At 39.1% G+C, this 19,215-nt stretch overlaps 4 protein-coding genes across 4 annotated transcripts; 3 read left to right on the top strand and 1 right to left on the bottom strand.

The window, feature by feature from the left end:
• The first annotated feature begins 157 nt into the window (after nt 1-157).
• Nucleotides 158-888, top strand: LOC116193927 (TMV resistance protein N-like). Its single transcript, XM_031522668.1, has 2 exons — nt 158-265; nt 358-888. The coding sequence occupies exons 1-2, from the start codon at nt 158-160 to the stop codon at nt 886-888; spliced, it is 639 nt and encodes a 212-aa protein (XP_031378528.1).
• A 270-nt stretch (nt 889-1,158) lies between these two features.
• Nucleotides 1,159-5,296, top strand: LOC116193928 (TMV resistance protein N-like). Its single transcript, XM_031522669.1, has 5 exons — nt 1,159-2,247; nt 2,341-2,634; nt 2,723-3,882; nt 4,043-4,577; nt 5,090-5,296. Exons 1-5 carry the CDS (start codon nt 1,297-1,299, stop codon nt 5,294-5,296), a joined length of 3,147 nt encoding a protein of 1,048 aa, XP_031378529.1. The 5' UTR covers nt 1,159-1,296.
• Nucleotides 5,297-16,039: 10,743 nt separating this feature from the next.
• Nucleotides 16,040-16,522, top strand: LOC116193929 (vegetative cell wall protein gp1-like). The gene has a single exon (XM_031522670.1). The coding sequence runs from the start codon at nt 16,040-16,042 to the stop codon at nt 16,520-16,522; it is 483 nt and encodes a 160-aa protein (XP_031378530.1).
• Nucleotides 16,523-17,489: 967 nt separating this feature from the next.
• Nucleotides 17,490-18,674, bottom strand: LOC116193930. The gene has a single exon (XM_031522671.1). It carries the CDS (start codon nt 18,672-18,674, stop codon nt 17,490-17,492), a length of 1,185 nt encoding a protein of 394 aa, XP_031378531.1.
• Nucleotides 18,675-19,215: the final 541 nt, after the last annotated feature.

The raw sequence follows: 19,215 nt of genomic DNA on the forward strand, positions 1-19,215 counted from the left end.
TAGATTTGTTTAAAAAATTTGGCACATCAACCGCCTGTTCCATGCCTGTCGCTCGAAAGAAGGTCGACCTGCGTTTCTTTTTAAAGGAGGAAACTGATCAACTTACAAAATGCTATATTCTCTATTATAGCATCATTCTCTGCTGTGAACTTCGATTATGGCTCCCGGAAAGCGTGGTCCTGCCTTTGATTCAATGGCAGAACGTTCCTCCATGAAGAAGAGACGAGCAAATGATAATCCTTGTTCGAGGGAATCGTACCATCAGGTAGCTAGCTAGTACTTCAGTATAAAGTTGTGATCCTGAATTTTCTCCTGTACGAAATATGGTCACCTTACATTCATCATTCGATGGCACAGCAGGATACTGATGGAAGTTACACCAACACTTTGTCTTCATCCTTTTCCTTGGCCGGCGCTGAGCAGGCACATGAGTTTGATGGATTCCTGAACTTCAGAGGAGCAGACAATCGCAAGACATTCTCCGACTACCTCTACCACAGCCTGAAAGATGCAGGGGTCCGCGTCTTTAGGGACAGTGAGGAGCTCCATGTTGGGGAAGAGATTGACCGTAGGCTCATGGAAGTGATTGTACAGTCCAAGATCTGCATGCCCATCTTCTCCAAAGGGTATGCTTGGAGCAAGTGGTGCCTCAAGGAGGTGGCGGAAATGATGAAGTGCATGACGGTGGAAGCTAATAAGCACCTGATCATGCCGGTGTTCTTGGACGTCACGCCTGAGGAGGTACAGCACCAAACAGGATGCTTCGCTGATGCGTTCTCTTTGTACGAGGAGCAGTATGACCCTGAGACAGTGCAGGGGTGGAGGGATGCTCTCAAAGGAATCGTCAAACTGAAGGGTTTGGAACTCGTGAAAGTAGCAAACGGGTAAGCGGGCACCCTGCTAGGCTTACATTCTTGCTTATGAAAAGACGTATCTCTCTACTCATTCCCCTGCATAATAAATTCTTATGCCGGCCTGGGCTTCGGTAATTCACAACCCAAACCCCACCCCCCCCAAAACCAAAAAAAAAGAAAATCTTATGCTCTGGCCTAGAGTTTTCTTCCGTGTTGATCTATATTTGCTCTGAAAAATTTCTTCATCTGTATCAAATGACCGCAAATTGCTTACGCTATATGCTTCTGCAGTAACCAGGGAGAATTCATCAAGTTTCTGATTGGAAGGGTTCTCAGAGAATTGAAAAAAGCTTGCTTGGACGTGAACGAGGTCTTAGTTGGAATTGATGACCGCATAGAGGAAGTCGTGAAATTGTTAGACGTTGGTGTAGAAGATGTTTGCATGGTTGGTATCTGGGGCATGGGTGGCATCGGAAAAACGACTCTTGCCAAAGTCGTCTACAACAAGCTTGTGGATCAGTATGAATCTTGTTGCTTCCTCAATGACATTCGAGAAACATCCCAATCCAAGGGCCTTTCGTCCTTGCAGAGAAAACTAGCCTCAGACATTTTAAGGCGCGAGCACGAAGAATTTGCTAATATCAGTGAAGGAATCGCTGTACTTCAGAGTAGGCTTCGTGGTAAGAAGGCCCTCATCCTTCTTGACGATGTTGACAATGTCAGCCAACTTAAGGCTCTTGCAGGAGACCTTCGTTGGTTCTGTCCACAAAGTAGGATCATCGTCACAACTAGAGAAAAGATAGTGCTGGATCAATTTCAAGTAGGTAATACGTACCAGGTCGAGCTATTGGACGAACATCAAGCTCTGGAGCTATTCTCTAAGCATGCATTTGGAGATGCCTTGCCAACGACTGATTTTGTTGATTTGTCCTTGGATATCGTTGAGATTGCTGGAAAGCTTCCTCTAGCCCTCGAGGTCATAGGTTCATCTCTGTTTGTCCATCGTGGACGCAGGGACATATGGGAGAGCACAATAGAACAACTGCGCATGGAACCGAATATGAAGGTCAAAGAGAAGTTGAAAATCAGTTATGACTCTTTAGATCATAAGCAAAAGGAAATATTTTTAGATATTGCATGTTTTTTCACTGGAACAGATGTCAGAGATGTGATACCCACGTGGGATGATTGTAAGTTCTTCCCTGCAGTCGGAATCGAAATCCTTCAGCTAAAGTCTCTAATCAAAATTTTGGATGGCAACAAGATATGGATGCACGATCAACTCATTGACCTCGGGAGACATATTGTGGACCAAGAAAACTACAAAGAACCGGAGCTACGGAGTAGGCTATGGCGTAGTAAAGAAGCAATTAAAGTATTAGCAGACCAACAGGTAGGAGTGCTTCCATGAATATTGGATAAATATCGGTTCATTTTATATAATGTTTGTTGAAATGATCTTATCAAACAATTAATTTTGGAGCAGGGTACCTCAAAAGTCGAAGCTATGGCAATTTTTCAGGAGGAATCTCGTTTCATCGTGAAGGGAGATTGTCTCAGGAGCGAACATTTCAAAAAGCTGTCAAAGCTAAGGTGTCTTCAGCTAGTCGGTGTTGGACTTGATGGAAACTTTCAGCATCTTCTGCCAGAGCTCAGATTGTTGAGATGGAGCTGGTGTAATGTGTCTTTGCCCGCCTATCTACATCGAAACAATTTAGTTGTGCTTGATTTGTCGTGCAGCTGGATTGATGAGGATTGGAACGGCTGGAGCTCACTCAAGGTCTCACTCAATTTAAATCCTATCGGTTTTATCTTATAGCAACTAAGTATGCTTTTAACACATCTTGGTTGTTTCTTCTGTTCTTCAGATGGTGAAGCTGAAAGTCCTTAAGCTCTCCTATTGCCCAGAATTAAGAAGGATTCCTGATTTTTCGGCATTCCCAAACCTGGAGAGACTGATGCTCTATTTCTGTTTGAATTTGGTTTCAGTCGATCCATCAATAGGGCTTCTCAAAGCTCTTAACATCTTAGATATGAGGAAATGTCAGAGCCTAAGGAAGTTGCCAAAGCAGTTGGGTTCCTTGGAGGCATTAACTGAGCTTATCATTGACGGAACATTTATACAAGAGATACCTATTTCAACAGGTATGAAGAAGCTTGAATTTCTATCCGCAAACCAGTGTAAAAATCTTAACCGAATCCCAGAGTCTGTTGGGTCACTCATGAAACTGAAACGGCTGTCACTGGAGGGCTGTTGTGGACTAAAGGAACTCCCGGACTCCATCGGGCAGTTAAACTCCTTAGTTGAGCTACGCTTGGGGAATTCTGGAATAACAAGTTTACCCCGAAGTCTTGGAACTTTAGAGAAGCTTGAATTGCTAGATACCAGTTGCTGCTCATCACAGGAGGGAGAAATTCCCACTGAAGTTGAGATGGTTGCGAGAATTTCACGGTGTGCTCGGTTAGGCTTCGGACGGGTTAAGATTCTTCCTGAAGGTATTAGCAGTCTTTCTCGTCGCCGCACTCATTACCGGAAAGGACGTCTTCAGACTCTCCCGGAGCTTCCCTCCAGCCTAATTAGTCTAAAAGTTGAAGGTTCTACAAGGCTGGCTTTCCCGGATCTCTCGGCCTTGATTAATTTAAAGGAATTGTATCTCTGCGGGGATTTTAAGCTTAGTGGAGAATGCCTGGCCAAATTGTTTAAGTTGGAGAAATTGGTTTTGAAGTCAGTAAGCATCATCAGCTTACCCGAAGAAATCGTTGACTTTTCTCGACTGAAAGAAATTGATATTTCTCATTGTACAGAGCTTAAATGCCTTCCGGTACTTCCCTCGAGCCTGTGTCTGCTGAAAATTCGCCTCTGTTCATCCCTGCAGAAGCTGCCAAGTCTTTCAAACTTGAAGAATTTATTGGAATTACGTATAGATTGTTGCGCCATGGTCACGGAGATTGATGGCCTTGGGGATCTAGTCTCACTCCAAGTTTTGTGCATCCATGACTTCCCAGAATTATCCAAGTTAAAGAACTTGTACCCACCATTTGCTTCGGGCAATAGGAAGCTATTTGAGATCCCAGGCATTAAACAATTCGTACAAGCTGCGAATCATAAACTTCTCCAACTGGACATCCCTAGGGCGGTTACCTGAATTATCTGACCTGGAGTTGTTGGTGGAATTGAACATTTGCAGGTGTAAAGCAATTGAGAGCATACCTGATCTGTCGAGGTTACAGAGGCTAAAGAATCTGATATTGGAAGGGTGCGACAATTTGCGAGGACTTAATGGGCTCGGGGAACTAGGATTACTTGAACTATTGAACATGAATGGATGCAAAGCAATTGAAAAGCTGCCGAATCTATCAAGGTTGCAAAGACTAAGGGTCCTGAGGATGGAAGGATGCGACAAGTTGCGCCGTCTAGGTGGCCTTCAAGAATTGAAGTCACTGCAGATCTTGGACATCAGTGGCTGCAAAGCAATCGAAGTGCTGCCAACTCTGTCGAAGCTGCAAATGTTAAGGGAGCTGAGAATGGAAGCGTGCGAGAAGTTACTGCGGCTAGAGGGACTCGAGGAATTGGAATCACTCAATGTATTGGACATAAGTGGATGTAGAGCGATTGAAAAGCTACCGGATCTGTCAAAGCTTCAGTTGTTGAGGTCTCTCAGCATGGGAGATTGCGAGAACATTAGAGAGGTTCTGGGACTCGACGAGTTGAGTGATCTGGAAGTGTTATGGATTTCCGGGTGCAGAGCACTAAAGTTACCCGATTTATCAAAACTGCTGCGCGTACTAACTATAGAATGAGTAGCCGAGGACATATGCTACTTGAGTCGATAAAATAAAGTCTGATTGCAAATTTAGTATATCGGGAGGTATATATCCCATAGAATGCCTAATCTGATATGTATCCTGAGAAAGATATCTAAATCATTTTAATCTATCGTCCTTGTAGATAGATTTGCCCTGTTTAATTTGGTCTTTCTTCTATATAATCGGATAACCGTATCTTGGGTACGACTTTTGAGTTTCATATGAAAATATGACTTATTAATGAAGAAAATCTATTCCTACCTAATGTTTAAATACAAAAGCCTCTCTCAGTGATATAAAACTCGCAGGTTAATTTCTCCAGCATATATCAACCCTCCTCTCTTGGTGTGATTGCGTTCGAGGCCTTGAATATGTCGCTTCATTATTGTACATTTCGGAAGAGAATATTGAGATTGAACATGCTGCAGGGAGCTACACAGTTCGACATATTTCTCAAGAGGCGTACTTACACTGTGGCCCCCGGATCGCCGATGATCAACTTGGCCGAGAGTGAAAGCGCCATTGTTTTGGCGAGGACATATGTGCCCAGAAGTGATCTCGGTTCCGAGGATGCAGTGCTGAGAGCGATGACTACCCTCCTTGACAGTGTCTGGAGGTCTGGAGAGCAGCGATGACCGAGAAGCTGAAGTCGCTGGCCCGCTCTCTTGACGAGCAGCTGAGCAACCTAGGAGAGCCAGTTGCTCCTATGGTCGAGGCCCGCTTGAAAACCGTGACATTTGATCAAGTGCAAGGAAGGTGACGATCTTCTGGACCTTCTGTTTGAAGAACAGGCCATGCTCGAGAAGGCAGAATCATCCAAGACAGGGTATGATCCGGCCACCCTCTCATCGCTCAGGTCACTGGAGATTGTATCGACAAACCAGTTAGAAACCAATGACTGGTGCACGATCTGCATGGAGGATTACATCAGCGGTGGGTCATCGGAAGTCGTTCGCATGCTATGCTCGCATACATAGCACCGTGATTGTATTATGGGGGTGTCTACGAAGGAATCACGCATGCCCTATTTGTCCCTTGATGTTTGAGTATTGTGAATGGAGAAAATCCACGCAAGTAGAGTTTTATCCCTTAATTTGCCGAGCTGGCTCAAACCGTATGAGTTGGAGTCGATTAGGCTTTGAAATATTACAGTGCACACCGAAAAAAAAAAGGATTAATTTATCAATATGTGTATGCCTAGGCAAGTCAAATTCCTCTTCTATATGCTACCCATAATTTTTCAGTCATAAGAGAGGGCCCGACGTGTAACTTCATTCGATAAGAAATAGCTAAAGAGACCCCTCGAACCTTGCTCCAATCATTTTTTATTTTAGTTCCATAACATTTCGCCTTGGTTCGTTTCTTCCGTGTCAATATGATCAAAATATCATGCCAATGATGAGGCTGTAGGGCCTGCAGAAGTAGAGCCACCGAAGGAATTCGACATAAGCGGGTCCAGATCTATCGAGGGATCACCTCAAGGTTAATAATAATAAGGGATCTGAGAAAAGAAGCGTGCAGGAGTTGCACCGGCTCGAGAGATCGCAAGAACATTAGAGAGGCTCCAGGAGTTCGAGGAGTTGGGCGATCTAGAAGTATAATGGATATCCGGATGCAGAGCGCTAAAGTAACCCGGCCGATAAATGATAAGCAGTCGAGGATGTATATGTTAATAATTTACGGAGATAGTGAAGATATTAGAGATACATGGTGGTCATAGGCTTAAGCCACGAAATTGGATTAATGCACTGCTCTAGAATTTGCATAAAGAATTCGCCTATATATCTAAAGGCTACAATTTATTAGGAAATAAATAATTTTAAAATAACAAAAATAGATATTAAAAAATCTCTGAGATATCATTTAACATAATTGATCAATAAAATCTTATTTAAATATTCTATGTCCTAAAATATCGAATATCTTTTACACTATATATATCCCATAGATGCTTGATCTAATTCATTCTAAGACATCGATCCCCGTCTAATCAAACCTCCTAGTTTTGAGTTTTGAATCCGAAAGAAGAAAAAAGATCTAATCCCATATTAAATTGTGAATACAAAATTAGCCATACGTCCCCTCACTTATACAAACCTCGGATGTTAACTTAATTATCCTCCTTATATCAACTCTCTCCCCTCTCTCAGTGCGTGTCTTCGAGCTAGGCCGTAAATATGTCGATCCATTATTATGAGTTGAGTGTGAGATTAGTGGGATCGAATGCGCTGCGGGAAGCTTCACCTGAAGATGCTGTCCGATTCAACATGTTTCTGAAGAGGCGGACTTACGCTGTGGTCTCTAAACGGCCGAGGAACGCCTATCAGAAGAGAAAGATCAAAGGCACCGATGATTTAAAGAGCATATATGTGCCCCGAAGTGAACTCGGTTCTGAGGATGCACTGTTGAGTGCAATGGCCCCCTTCCTGGATGGTGTCCCGGAGGTCTGGAGGTTAGAGATGTCTGAGGAGATGACCGTGCTGGCTCGCTATCTTAAAGAGCAGTTGAGCAGCCCAGGAGAGCCGGTTCCTCCGCTTGTCAAGCTCGGCTTGAAAACCTCGACATTAGTCGACTGCAGGGAAGGTGATGACGGTCCAGATCTCAATTATCTGTTTGAGAGAATAACCGTGCTCTCAAAGGCAGATCCATCCAAGGTGGTGTCCCAGCCGGCCACCCTCTCATCCCTTGGGGAACTGGAGACTGTGCCGGCAGACCGCATAGAAATCGACGACTGGTGTGCGATCTGCACAGAGGAGTACCTCGGCAGGGGGTCATCGTCGGGAATGGTTCGCATGCCATGCTCACATACGTACCACCGAGGTTGTATTACGAGGTGGCTACGGAGGAATCACGCATGCCCTATATGTCGCTTCCGGATGCCACATGAACTGATCTATCTTCGACATTGATCAATGTTCATGTTAGAAGCAGTTAAAATTTTCTTTTTAGCCATTAACGACCAACGAATTTCTCTGTAATAATTTAAAACCACCTAAAACCAACCTACTTTTGTTAAATACCAAATTTATTGTTAATTTGAATAGTCTCATTTTCTTTTGCGTCGTTATAAATGTCGTTTTTTTTATATTTTCTTATTTTATTTACTCCTACAAGCCTTTTTAGTACCTGGAAATTCAACTCGTCCGAGTAATCTAAGTTCTAGGGAGGTTTGCCAGTAAGGAATAAGGTTCTCGTGAATTTCTTACAAGCACAAGACCAACACTCGAGACCTTAATTTAGGGGAACAATTGAATTACCTAAAATCAATCCAAGTCAGTAAAATATTATTTCAATTTATCACCAATTTAAATAATCTCTTTTAATTTGTAATGTTATAAAAGTCATTATTTTTCAGTTAAATGCACAGATTATGCTAATTACGAGATGCTTTTAATGGGTATGTTCTCGATCCCTACTACAAGTAAAGTTAAGCTCATATAAGGCTATTATATTGCAATTAGACCTCTAAAAGAATTAGTTCACATCCAACAAGTTTTTAATGGTCTGATGTCATATACAAAATATTTTGATTTATATATCATGAAATGGAGACCAAGTGAAAAGATAATGTATTAGACTGGTAATTTGTGTCACGTTGTATCTAAACGGTCTCGTGTCACAAAAGTTTTAACCCAAACAAAACCCATTTCATAAACACGATGATGACACATTTATTTTCGGTTTAATACATATACGATACGTTTAACCCGTTTATCTAAGCATGTTATAATAGGTACAAGTATACACCCTTATAGGATATGACACAACTAACTGAAATGAACACATTAACATGAATTAAACACGATAATAGTCTACCAAATACTTACACAACCATTAGGGTTAAGGATTATTATCGTAATTTTCACATATAAATGGATTAACAAGTGAGACGGGTTTAATAACACGATTAAACTTGTTTATATAAACGTGTCTAATTGTATATAATCGGGTTATCCAGGTTCAACTCATTTAGACCGAATAGTAAAAAGCTCAATCCGGACCCGTTTAATTCCGTATTGTATCTATGTCGTGTTATCATGTGGCGTTAGAAATTGCCAACGCTAATCCTATATAAGACTAACATACCGAGGTGACATATATAAATTCCAATCAAAATCCAAAAGCAATATATATGTATATATAATGTATATACAGTATAAAAGTACGTTCCCTCCATAGTTTTTTTCAATTTTTATTATTCAAAAAATATACATTTATCCTTTCGTGACTTTTACTCGCATGCTTTCGACTTGTGCCTTCTGGTCACACACTTTGAGTACATTTATTTATTCTCTTACTTTCTATTCATCGCTCATTTTCAACATTTGTTGCCTCCCATTTATCTCAAACGAGTTAGGCCTCCATTCAGGTACATTTGTTCTATGTTTAGATTAACTAGCACGAAACCCGTGTTGCACGGGATTATTATCATGAAAAAATAATATATTTTCTATATAATTAGATCATTATAAATATAAATTAACTTACGATTTTATAATTAAGTTTTGGATAATTCTCAAATTGACAATTAAATGAAATGAAGAAAACTGTTGTAATCGATAATTAGTTATAATAACAATATAAATTTATCCCATGCATTTTCTGGTTAACTTAATATTTTTCTTAATGCATTTTTTATGAAAGCTTCATTTATAGTTTTATTATTAAGTTCTACATTACTTTTATTTTTTCCATCAAATTAATGTTGGTTAATTAGTAAAAACTTATGATTATGTTCAGATGTTTATTATTTCAAAATTTTTCATTATTATATTTTTGAAAATATGATTTCATATGTAATTTACTTCCCATGAAATATATAAGTTCTTCAAACTATTTGTTTTTATATTATGCATAAATTTTAAAATTTCTATGTTATTTCATTATGGTTAGTCGTTTTACTATATACTAATTAAAGTTATACATGCACAACGAACATAATTTAAAAAGTATCAATTCCAGTATTATTTATTTAGACAACGTAGGTGATTGAAGTTAAACTATTAATTTGAATAAATATAAATTCTACGATAAAAATATGTACTTTTACAATACTTATACATAATATACAGTATCAATATAATAAAACTATCATTAAATACAAAACATAAATTTATAGCTCAACTATATCTCTCTATTTGACCAAAGATCTCTAAGTAATAAGTAATAACTAATATATTTAGATTGTGCAAGTAAAAACTTGGCAAAAAACTTCATTGTGTTTTTTTAGGCTAAAACTTCAACAACTGGCTTTAAGAGACAAACACATAGTTCGTTGCACATATTAAAAGCTACCAATATTCTTTATCATTTTTGTAAAAAAAATATTATCATTTCAAAATTAATAGATTAGAGATGTGTTGTTAACACCGTATTGATGTATATATATAATTTTGAGAGTATCATCATAATCGAAAATTGTCATGTTATTTAATTATTATTATATTATTTCAAAATCAATAGATTAGAGATGTGTTGCTTAAAATCATATTGATGTATATATAATTTTGAAGATATCATCCTAGCCGAAAATAGTCTCATTATTTAATTTCTATTATGATTTCAAATTAATCGATTGAAATGTGTTGTTAACACCATATTATTGTATATTGTATATATATAATTTTGAGAATATCATCGCTGATAATTGTCCCGTTATTTAATCTATTGATTGGGGCTATGAAATTTGAGGAATTGAAATTAATGGTCTAGGATTTGAGAAGAAGAAAATTGAGCGATGAATTTAAAAGCTTAGGAATGGCACTATTCCTCTTGAATACGAAAGGTCAGTCGGTAAATAAAAGAGATTAAGATGAATAAGAAATTAATTGCTGAAACGTGATTCCATGTACTATGGTCTTATTTTTTTAGATATTTTGGTGTATTAAATATTTCTAATTAATGAAGTCATCTCTCATTAATAATTCAAGGGTGGATGAAGGATGGGGAGTTAAGGATCTGACACATGGCAATACCTTATCAATCTTAGAATGACACTTAGTGCAGTCTCATTAAACATGCTATTTTGTTTTGCCATTATAAATTATATGAAAAATAAGTTTGTAGCTCAACTATATATTACTTATTCAACCAAAGATCTCTAAGTAATAAGTAGAAAGTAATAATAAGTTCGCACAAGTAAAAGCTTGAGAAACAACTTCATTGTGTTTTTTTAAAGCCAACACTTCAACAGTTGCCTTTATACTTTGTTTAGATAGCATGTTATGAAAGGTTATGGAGGGTTGGGATGGGGTGGGCTATGGAGTTCTTTAATTCTCCATAACTTGTGTTTGGATAGACTTCATTAAAAGTTGGGGTGAGATGGTGTGAGAATTTGAAAAAGATTTTGACTCTTGATTATTTTTATAATGTTATCTCAATGGTTGATCTTCTTATCCCTTCATAACACCCAAGTTGGTGGGATTAAAATATAAAAGTTATGAGGCGTTATGGTGGGATTAGTTATCCCTCCATAACCCTTCCCCTCTTAAAAATTTAAAAGCCAAACGTGAGTGATTATAATGCCTCCATAACACATCCTTTCATAATCCTCCATAACCTTCAATCCAAACAAGATGTTATAAGACAAACACAATTGCATATATTTAAAGCTATCAATATTATTAGTTATTATTGTAAAAAAATATTATTATTTCAAAATTAATAGATTAAAGATGTGTTGTTAATACTATATTGATTTATATATATAATTTTGAGAATATCATCATAGTTGAAAATTATCTTGTTATTTAATTACTCTTATGATTTCAAAATTTATAGATTAGGGATGTGTTGTTAAGACCATATTGATGCATATATAATTTTGAGGATATCATCTTAGTCGAAAATAGTCTCGTTATTTAATTTCTATTATGATTTTCAAAATTAATCGATTAGATGTGGTTACTGGTCGTTAAAACCATAGTGTTTCATATATATAATTTTGAGAATATCATTGCTCAAAGTTATCTCGTTATTTAATTTCTTGATTGGGGCTATGAAATTTGAGGAATTGAATTAATGGTCTAGGATTCTAGGATAAGAAAATTGGGCGATGAATTTAAAAGCACGGGAATGCCTCTCTTCCTCCTAAAGGCAAAAAGGCCAATCGGTAAATGAAAAAGATTAAGATAAATACAAAAAATTTAAAATTAATTGTTGAAATGTGATTCTATGTACCATGGCCTTGTTTATTTGAAATATTGTGGTGTATTAAATATTTTTAATTAATAAAGTCATTTCTCATGGATAATTCAAATATGAATGAAGGCTAGGGAGTTGGGAATCTGACACATGACAATATCTTATCAATCTTATAATGACACTTGACGTAGTCTAGTTAAACAATCTCTTTCGTTTTACCATTATAAATAGACTATGTCTTAGTTGTTCGTTTTTATTATCAAAAAGGGGTCCTTTAACTTGCCCTTATCACATCATCATCGTCAGCCGCTTTTACTATTCCGACGCACATATGTTCAGCCGTCAAGTCTTTCCATATATTTGACATAAAGTATAGATTTGGCTCCAATTTTTTTTTGTACAAATTTTATTTGCATCATTCTCTGATCCTACGTCGTCTTTCTGTGTTGCATATGCAGTGTTTATTGATATACATATGTAAAGTTAGAACTGGACAATTGAGACATAATTTTATGGACCAACAATATAAAACAAAATATAATATCCCACTTTACACATTCATTTTTTAAGAAAGGTTTAGGCTTTCAAGTGGACTAATACTTACTTAAAGATCATTCTATAATCATCTTTGATGACAAATAAAATGCACCTAACATGTGATTATGAGAAATGATCTCATCTACTAACTAAAAGTATGAAAACATAATTTTATAATTATAATGCAATCTTTATTAGTTAGACTAATTATGTTGGCTGTAATAATTAATTTATATGGTTATAAATAAAAATTAATAAGCTTAAGTTTAGTTAAGTAAAATTCTTTCTTTTATAAATTTGATTAGATTAATAGAAAGATATTTTGTGACCAATATGTTAATTGCGAAATAACACCGTATAATAATAAATTTAGATATTCTATTTCTCTTAAAGTCCTTCTTGAATATTACAATTTTAATATGATACATATAAAACTAATAATAAATAATCTATTTGGAAACACTGTGCAACACACGAGAGTTAAGACTAGTATATATATATATATATATATAGAGGAAGGAAATTATGCGAGAATATATCATGTAATAAACTGAACCAACCAATGTCTCAAATCTTTTATCACACAAACAAACTGATCGGTCAACATATACCACACGAGATCTAATTTCGTTCTACGGAAATAACTTCTGCTAATAAAAAAAAACCAATAATGTACATAACAATAATAATCTCAAATCCAACACGGTACTGTTCTAACTAACGCAAATTAAAGGATGTTTGTGGCATGTTCACGGTCTGGGGGTTGCGGGAGGTGGAGAGAGAAAAGGAATGGACGGCATGGTGTTGGGGATCGACGGCATGCTTGGGAGTGGAGGCAATGTGACCTTCGGAACATTAGCCGGGATCGTGGGAAAGCTAGCACTACAAGCAAATACGTCTACCCAACGCTTTTTTACCAACGGACTTCAAGTACGTCAGCAAAAGATTGTACAAAATGATCTATGTTGACACAAAAAAAGTGTGTCGGCAAAGATTGGGCTAAGCTGATGCACTTAAAGTGAGTTGGGAAAATTTTTTATATGGCAACGCAATAATGTCTTTGGCAATGAATTATAGTGTGTCGGCCTTGGAAGACACGTATGCCGACTCAATTTGTGTCTGGAGATAAAATTATTTTTAGTGTCAACAATATATGTGGCACGAGACGACACAAATTTTGTGCATCGACGTATGTGCATGTCTGTCCAGACACAAATTGCATAAGGAAAGGATAGGTGGGAAAATGAAATTTAAATAATTAAGATTATATTTGGTTTTAGAATAAAGTAGAGTTGAGTTTTGATTTTAATTGATTTGTAATGATTTTATTATTGAATTATTATAAAAAATAAAAAAAATTGAGAGAAAGTAATGATTGTATTATTGATTATAGAAAAAATAATGATTGTATTATTGAATTATAAAAAAAGTAATGAATAGTTGAGAGAATTTAGTATTAAAAATTTTAAAAAAATAATAATAATTATTATATTATTAAATTAAATATAAATAAAGTTGAGTGGAGTTGAGAAATTCTCTGCTCATCCATTTTGAAGAACTTGATCCACACATTTATGTCGTATTTGATTTCAAAGTAGGATTTTAAAATTAAATTTTAATTTTAAAAAATGTGATATAAATAGAATTCACCCTTTACTTTATATGAATTATTTTGTTTTATTGTGAAAAAAATTGATATAAATGAAATTTACTATTTAATTTTGTATGACTTATTTTATTTTATTATTAATAAAATTAAATTAAAATTATGATTTTAAAATCACATTTGAAAACCAAACAGCGGATTAAAATCATCACTTCCCACTTTGACTCTTCCACCATCGTCAATTTTGAAAATTTAATCAATCTCATCTGTCTCTCCCTTCCTCTCTCTCTCTCTCTCTCTTTCTCTCTCTCTCTCATCTGTCTCTTCTCAATCTCTCTCCACCAAGCAGCAGAACAGTCGAAGAGAGCAGCCGAGCTGGGAGGAGGAGCAGCAACGACCAACAACATGCAGGCGGCATAGTTCGGTGGGAGGAGTAGCAGCAGCAGCAACAGCGAGTGGGAGGAGTAGCAGCAGCAGCAACAGCGAGTTGGAGGAGGAGCAAGCAACAGCAACACAACTCGTGGGGCTGGGAGTAAGAACGACCAGCAGCAGTAGAGCTCGGAGGGAGCAAAGGAGCGAGCAACAGCAGTAGCAAAGCTTGGTTTGGGAAGGAGGAGGAGATTGGAGTGGCAGCTGATTCTTTTAGGGGAAGAAGGATATAGAGCGGCAGATTTAATCCGAAAGAAAAGGGAAGCAAAATCGAGGCTGGAGGTGCTCATTTGAAAATTGGAAGAAAAGCAAGCAAAACTCTTCTATGGTTCTTCCCCTTTCTTTTTAAATATTTTATTATCCTTTTTTTTTGCCCCGAAAGTCAAAGAGGGAGCGGCTGATCCGGGAATTGGAAGCTAAAGGAGAAGGCAAATTCAAAATTTTCTTTTTATTAAAAAAAATGTTGCATTGATTAAATTTTTTTAATTAAAAAAAAAGCATGCCTCACTGCACAAACGCATGGACACAAGTTTTCTTTTAAAAAAGAAAACATGTATTTGACATCGCACAAAGTACATCGGCACAATGAGAAATTGATCTGATGCATTTTGTGTCGGAAAAGATTAGTTTATGCCGACGCACTTTTAAGATGCGTCGGTAAGCCTAGCCATTACGACCCAGCTGGCCAGTGATGGGCAGTGTTTGTAGCATGGGCCGAGGCAAGGTTGTTGGGATCCAGGGCAATGGCGGCACCCCCTGCATCTTCGGCAATGCGGGGATGGAGCTGGGAAGTGGAGGCAGGGATCCCGTGGGCAATGTGGGAATGGTGGCCAGTGTTGGAGCCGGTATGGGAGTTGTGTCAAGTAGATGGCGGGCTGCCGAGCTTGTGCCGATGCTCGAGAAGAGCAGTAGGGCAATGCAGAAAGTCACGATGATGCTCTTGCAAGAAGCCACTTGAGCTTGTTGATATTGATTTTCTAGTGTGTTTTTGAGTTGTGAGATTTGGGCTTTATATAGGGTATTTTGCTCATTAGTTAGGTGACTTGCCATAGAATTTTAAGATAAAAAAAAAATACAAATTAATTCCCTCTAATTGGATCATTGGTAGTTGATCTCCTTCTCAACTCCATCTTCCAAAGAAAAATGCCACAAAATTGTTGAGTTCCAATTTGCCAAGTGGATTCTTGAGATTCACTAAGTCAATATAATCTAACAAAGGACGTGATGCATATTCGGGGCATTAGCAAGGATCTTGGGCAAGCTCGGGAGCGGCAGTAGCGTGGGCCTAGGCAAAGCCAGCTAGGTGGTGGCCAGTGTTGGCAGGGTGAGCTACGAGGATCAACATTCCCTTCATAATCAACTCCTCCGTAATCCTGCGTCGCCGGAAGCGCAAACAAGCTCTTAGAGTACTTGAAAAAGTTGGAAAAAGGAGGTGAACTAACAAGATGAGTTTTTGCTATCCTGCATTTTCCCAACAACCTATAGAAGATTGATTACATCTCTCACTTGTTCTTTTCTCGTCCAAGCCATGTGCATGTATATATATATATACGGTGGTGTTGGCCTCTCAGCCTCAATCCACAAAGCAAAAGAAAACTTTGATCTCTCCATCATCAGTGAAGTAAAATTCTGCATACACTCCCCCCGTGTTGTTTGACTCGAAATGGCATCTAGCACGGGCTTCGTTCTGACTTTGGCCATCGCTCTGCTCTTCACGAGCACCACCCTGAGCTCAGCAGCCCGTCACTTGCTAGATACAAGCCCTCCAGCAGCTCCAGCGGTGCCTACTCTGCCCACAGCTCTGCCACCACTGCCATCGATGCCGACGCTCCCCAAGCTGGCAGGGGCTCCCCTGCCTTCGATCCCAACGACCCTGCCTCAACCCACCCTTCCTACCTTGCCGACTGCCCAGCCTCCCCTGCCTTCCATCCCAACTACCTTGCCACAGCCCACCCTTCCTACCCTGCCCACCGCCCAGCCGACTCTGCCCAAACCCACACCACTTCCACCACTCCCGAACCTGCCGAATACCATGCCCACCATCCCAAAGGTCACTCTTCCGCCACTCCCAACTATGCCATCTATTCCAACCACCATCCCATCCATCCCTTTCCTTTCTCCACCACCCGCAACCACCAGCCCTTGAGATATATACCTGTACTCGCCGGCTGATCTCCTACTCCATGGAGCTCATATCAGAACTACTGATGTTTCATATACTGGTCGTTTGATTTCAACATATGTTGTCTGTGTGTGCCTTTGATTTCTAGAAAGATTGATTTTTCATAGGTTTTTTTCCTCCCTGTCATATTCATTTGGCATTCAGCAGGGCAGTTGGCCCTTCTTCTTGTACTTCCTTTACTGGTGCTTAGTTCTGTTTTCATTCAATAGATCTATATGTGATTGAGTTACTCGTCATCATTATCTATTTCTTTTGATCCATATATACCTTTCCTGATCAAAATCCCAGTCACTGTTAGTATCTAAATGTGGACTTTAAGGACTACAAGATTACTTCATTTCCCATGGCGCAACCTATATATGCCTACGGAGAATTCACCATCATATGAACTCTCGGATCCCACCATGAACTAATATCTATCTAAATACACGACATGTGACTAAAAATATCATGGCTCTGGAACCATCTGAATTCGTTCAGCTTTTATGGCAAATACATAAATTCATTATGTAATGACCTGCAACTGAACAAATGCTGAAATTCTCTATCTTTAGAAAAGCTCGAGCTGATTCTTATTCGACAATAACTTAAATGATTTACTTAAGACGAACTGGCTGGGTAAGGAAAAAGCTCCCTACAATCGTATCGCAAAGGTTTGCCATTTCATTTACTGGGTATAAAATTTTCGATTGATCACCCATAACAGCAGAAAGATTGTCTTAAGACACCTTTTATTTCGTAAGAAACCATTACAAGATGGTCAAGAACAGGAGACTGACATTTTCACCTTCAATCACACACTTAGATTCACACACTTAAGATTACCTTGGCACAGATCACAAACTATGAGAAAAGCAAAGCTCTTATTGAACAAATCAACAACAGAAGAGAGATTGAAACCTGACAATATAATGTCTCGGCTCTCAAAGACTCAGCGCCACCATTGATGAATTGCGACTCCTTCATCCCTCACCCTTCCATACAAAGAAAGGCACTCCCAATAAGCCCTCTCGCCCTTATTCTCTTGACCTAACCCCCACTGATTCTTGCACTCAAAAAACAACTCATCAACCAAATGAATGCTCCCCCCTTTTATCATCTCTTCCACAATTTCCGCTTTTGCCTTCATCACGACATAGTCTCCTTCCTCGACATTCTTCCTCAGCCAATCAGAAACACTGATGTATCCATTGGATGAGCTCAAGAGATAGTACACCTCAAATTTCTGATTCCTCGTGGGATAGTTCTGGTAAAACCATTCCACTGTCGCACTGTTGTCGTCAATTGTTGAACCGACTGCGATGAAAGCTCGACGACTGTAGCCTTCAAGTGTGTCGTCCATTAGCTCGGGAAGATATTTGATATTCTTCAGGTATGATGTCGATTCCCCTAGAGCCCGTCTTGGTGGCTCGAGCAAAGGGTTCTCTAGACCCTTCAAAGCTGCTTGTCTTGCTTTCCGCCCCACATTACAGAGCTTTCTCTTCGTTGATGAAATCGCAACATCATTTGACAAAGCAATCTTCCTCATGGCTACAATGGTGGACACATATCTCCTAATATACACGGCCCTGAAATTCAATGGCTCCTCCAAGACATGTACAGGGTCATCCTTCAGCTGAATTGCCAAGACACCCTCAACTTTTAGGACCCGGTCCACAAATTTAACGTCCGAGGAGCCCGAGAGGAGCACGAAATCGAATGTACCATCATGGATCAAACTCTGGCTTTCAGTGTCGGACACAATCGCGAAATCAATCTCATTGTCGTTCAAGAACTGGAAGTTAGCGCTGACGCCGCCAATCTCGGAGCCCACGATAAGGGCTTTATCGCCTTTCTTGACAAGGCCCTCTCGCCCGAAATCCCTGAACAGGATATCCATGAACTCGAAGCTGATGGTACCGGGTCCTGCACCGAGCTCAATTTCACCGACATTTTGTCTCGAAGTCACTCTCAGAATCGACACAATGCAAGGCAATGTGAAGATGACCGCGGCAAAGAACAACGACCTCGACACGACCCGTAAAATCTCCGAATTCGGGAGATCTATCACCAGATGGGTATTGGGGATCGCCCCTACGTTTGGTCTGCTCAACTGTTTCATCTGGGTCTTACCCATTTCGCAGCAAACCGCCAGAAAGGTTGCAAATTTACGACAAGAACAGCTCGATCGGCAAAACCGGGAGAGACCCAGAAGCAAGAATCGTGATATCGATGCTCAAAAACTGAGCTTCAAAGCAATGAATCAACACAGAGGGGGCAATCTTAGCGAGTGCAAAATCTAGAGGCGGTGTGGTTTCCACCCACGAGGATCACACAGATACTTCGTATTCTGCACCAGAGGAGCATCAACTGCCTCATCCTCTCTGCCTCCATCTTCAGGAACAGCCCTGTACCCTCATAAAACCGCCAATGAATGAGTGACAAAAGACCCAATTTATATTGAAGGAAACTTGAGGAGTTCGTAAAGAAGGGGAGGAATGGGATTGATTTGATTGGGGGGGAGGGGAAATTCTGAGCTTCTTTCGATTGGGGTGTGAGATGGGAGCACAGAGGAAGACGAAGAGACGAGATTATATAGTGGGAACAAAACAGGGGCTGTCTGCATGGGAGAAGGGAACGAGAGATGAGCTGGGGGCAGTGTCCTATTTTAAGGATGT

Source organism: Punica granatum, chromosome 2 (genome assembly GCF_007655135.1).
Source record: "Punica granatum isolate Tunisia-2019 chromosome 2, ASM765513v2, whole genome shotgun sequence".
Lineage (NCBI taxonomy): Eukaryota > Viridiplantae > Streptophyta > Magnoliopsida > Myrtales > Lythraceae > Punica > Punica granatum.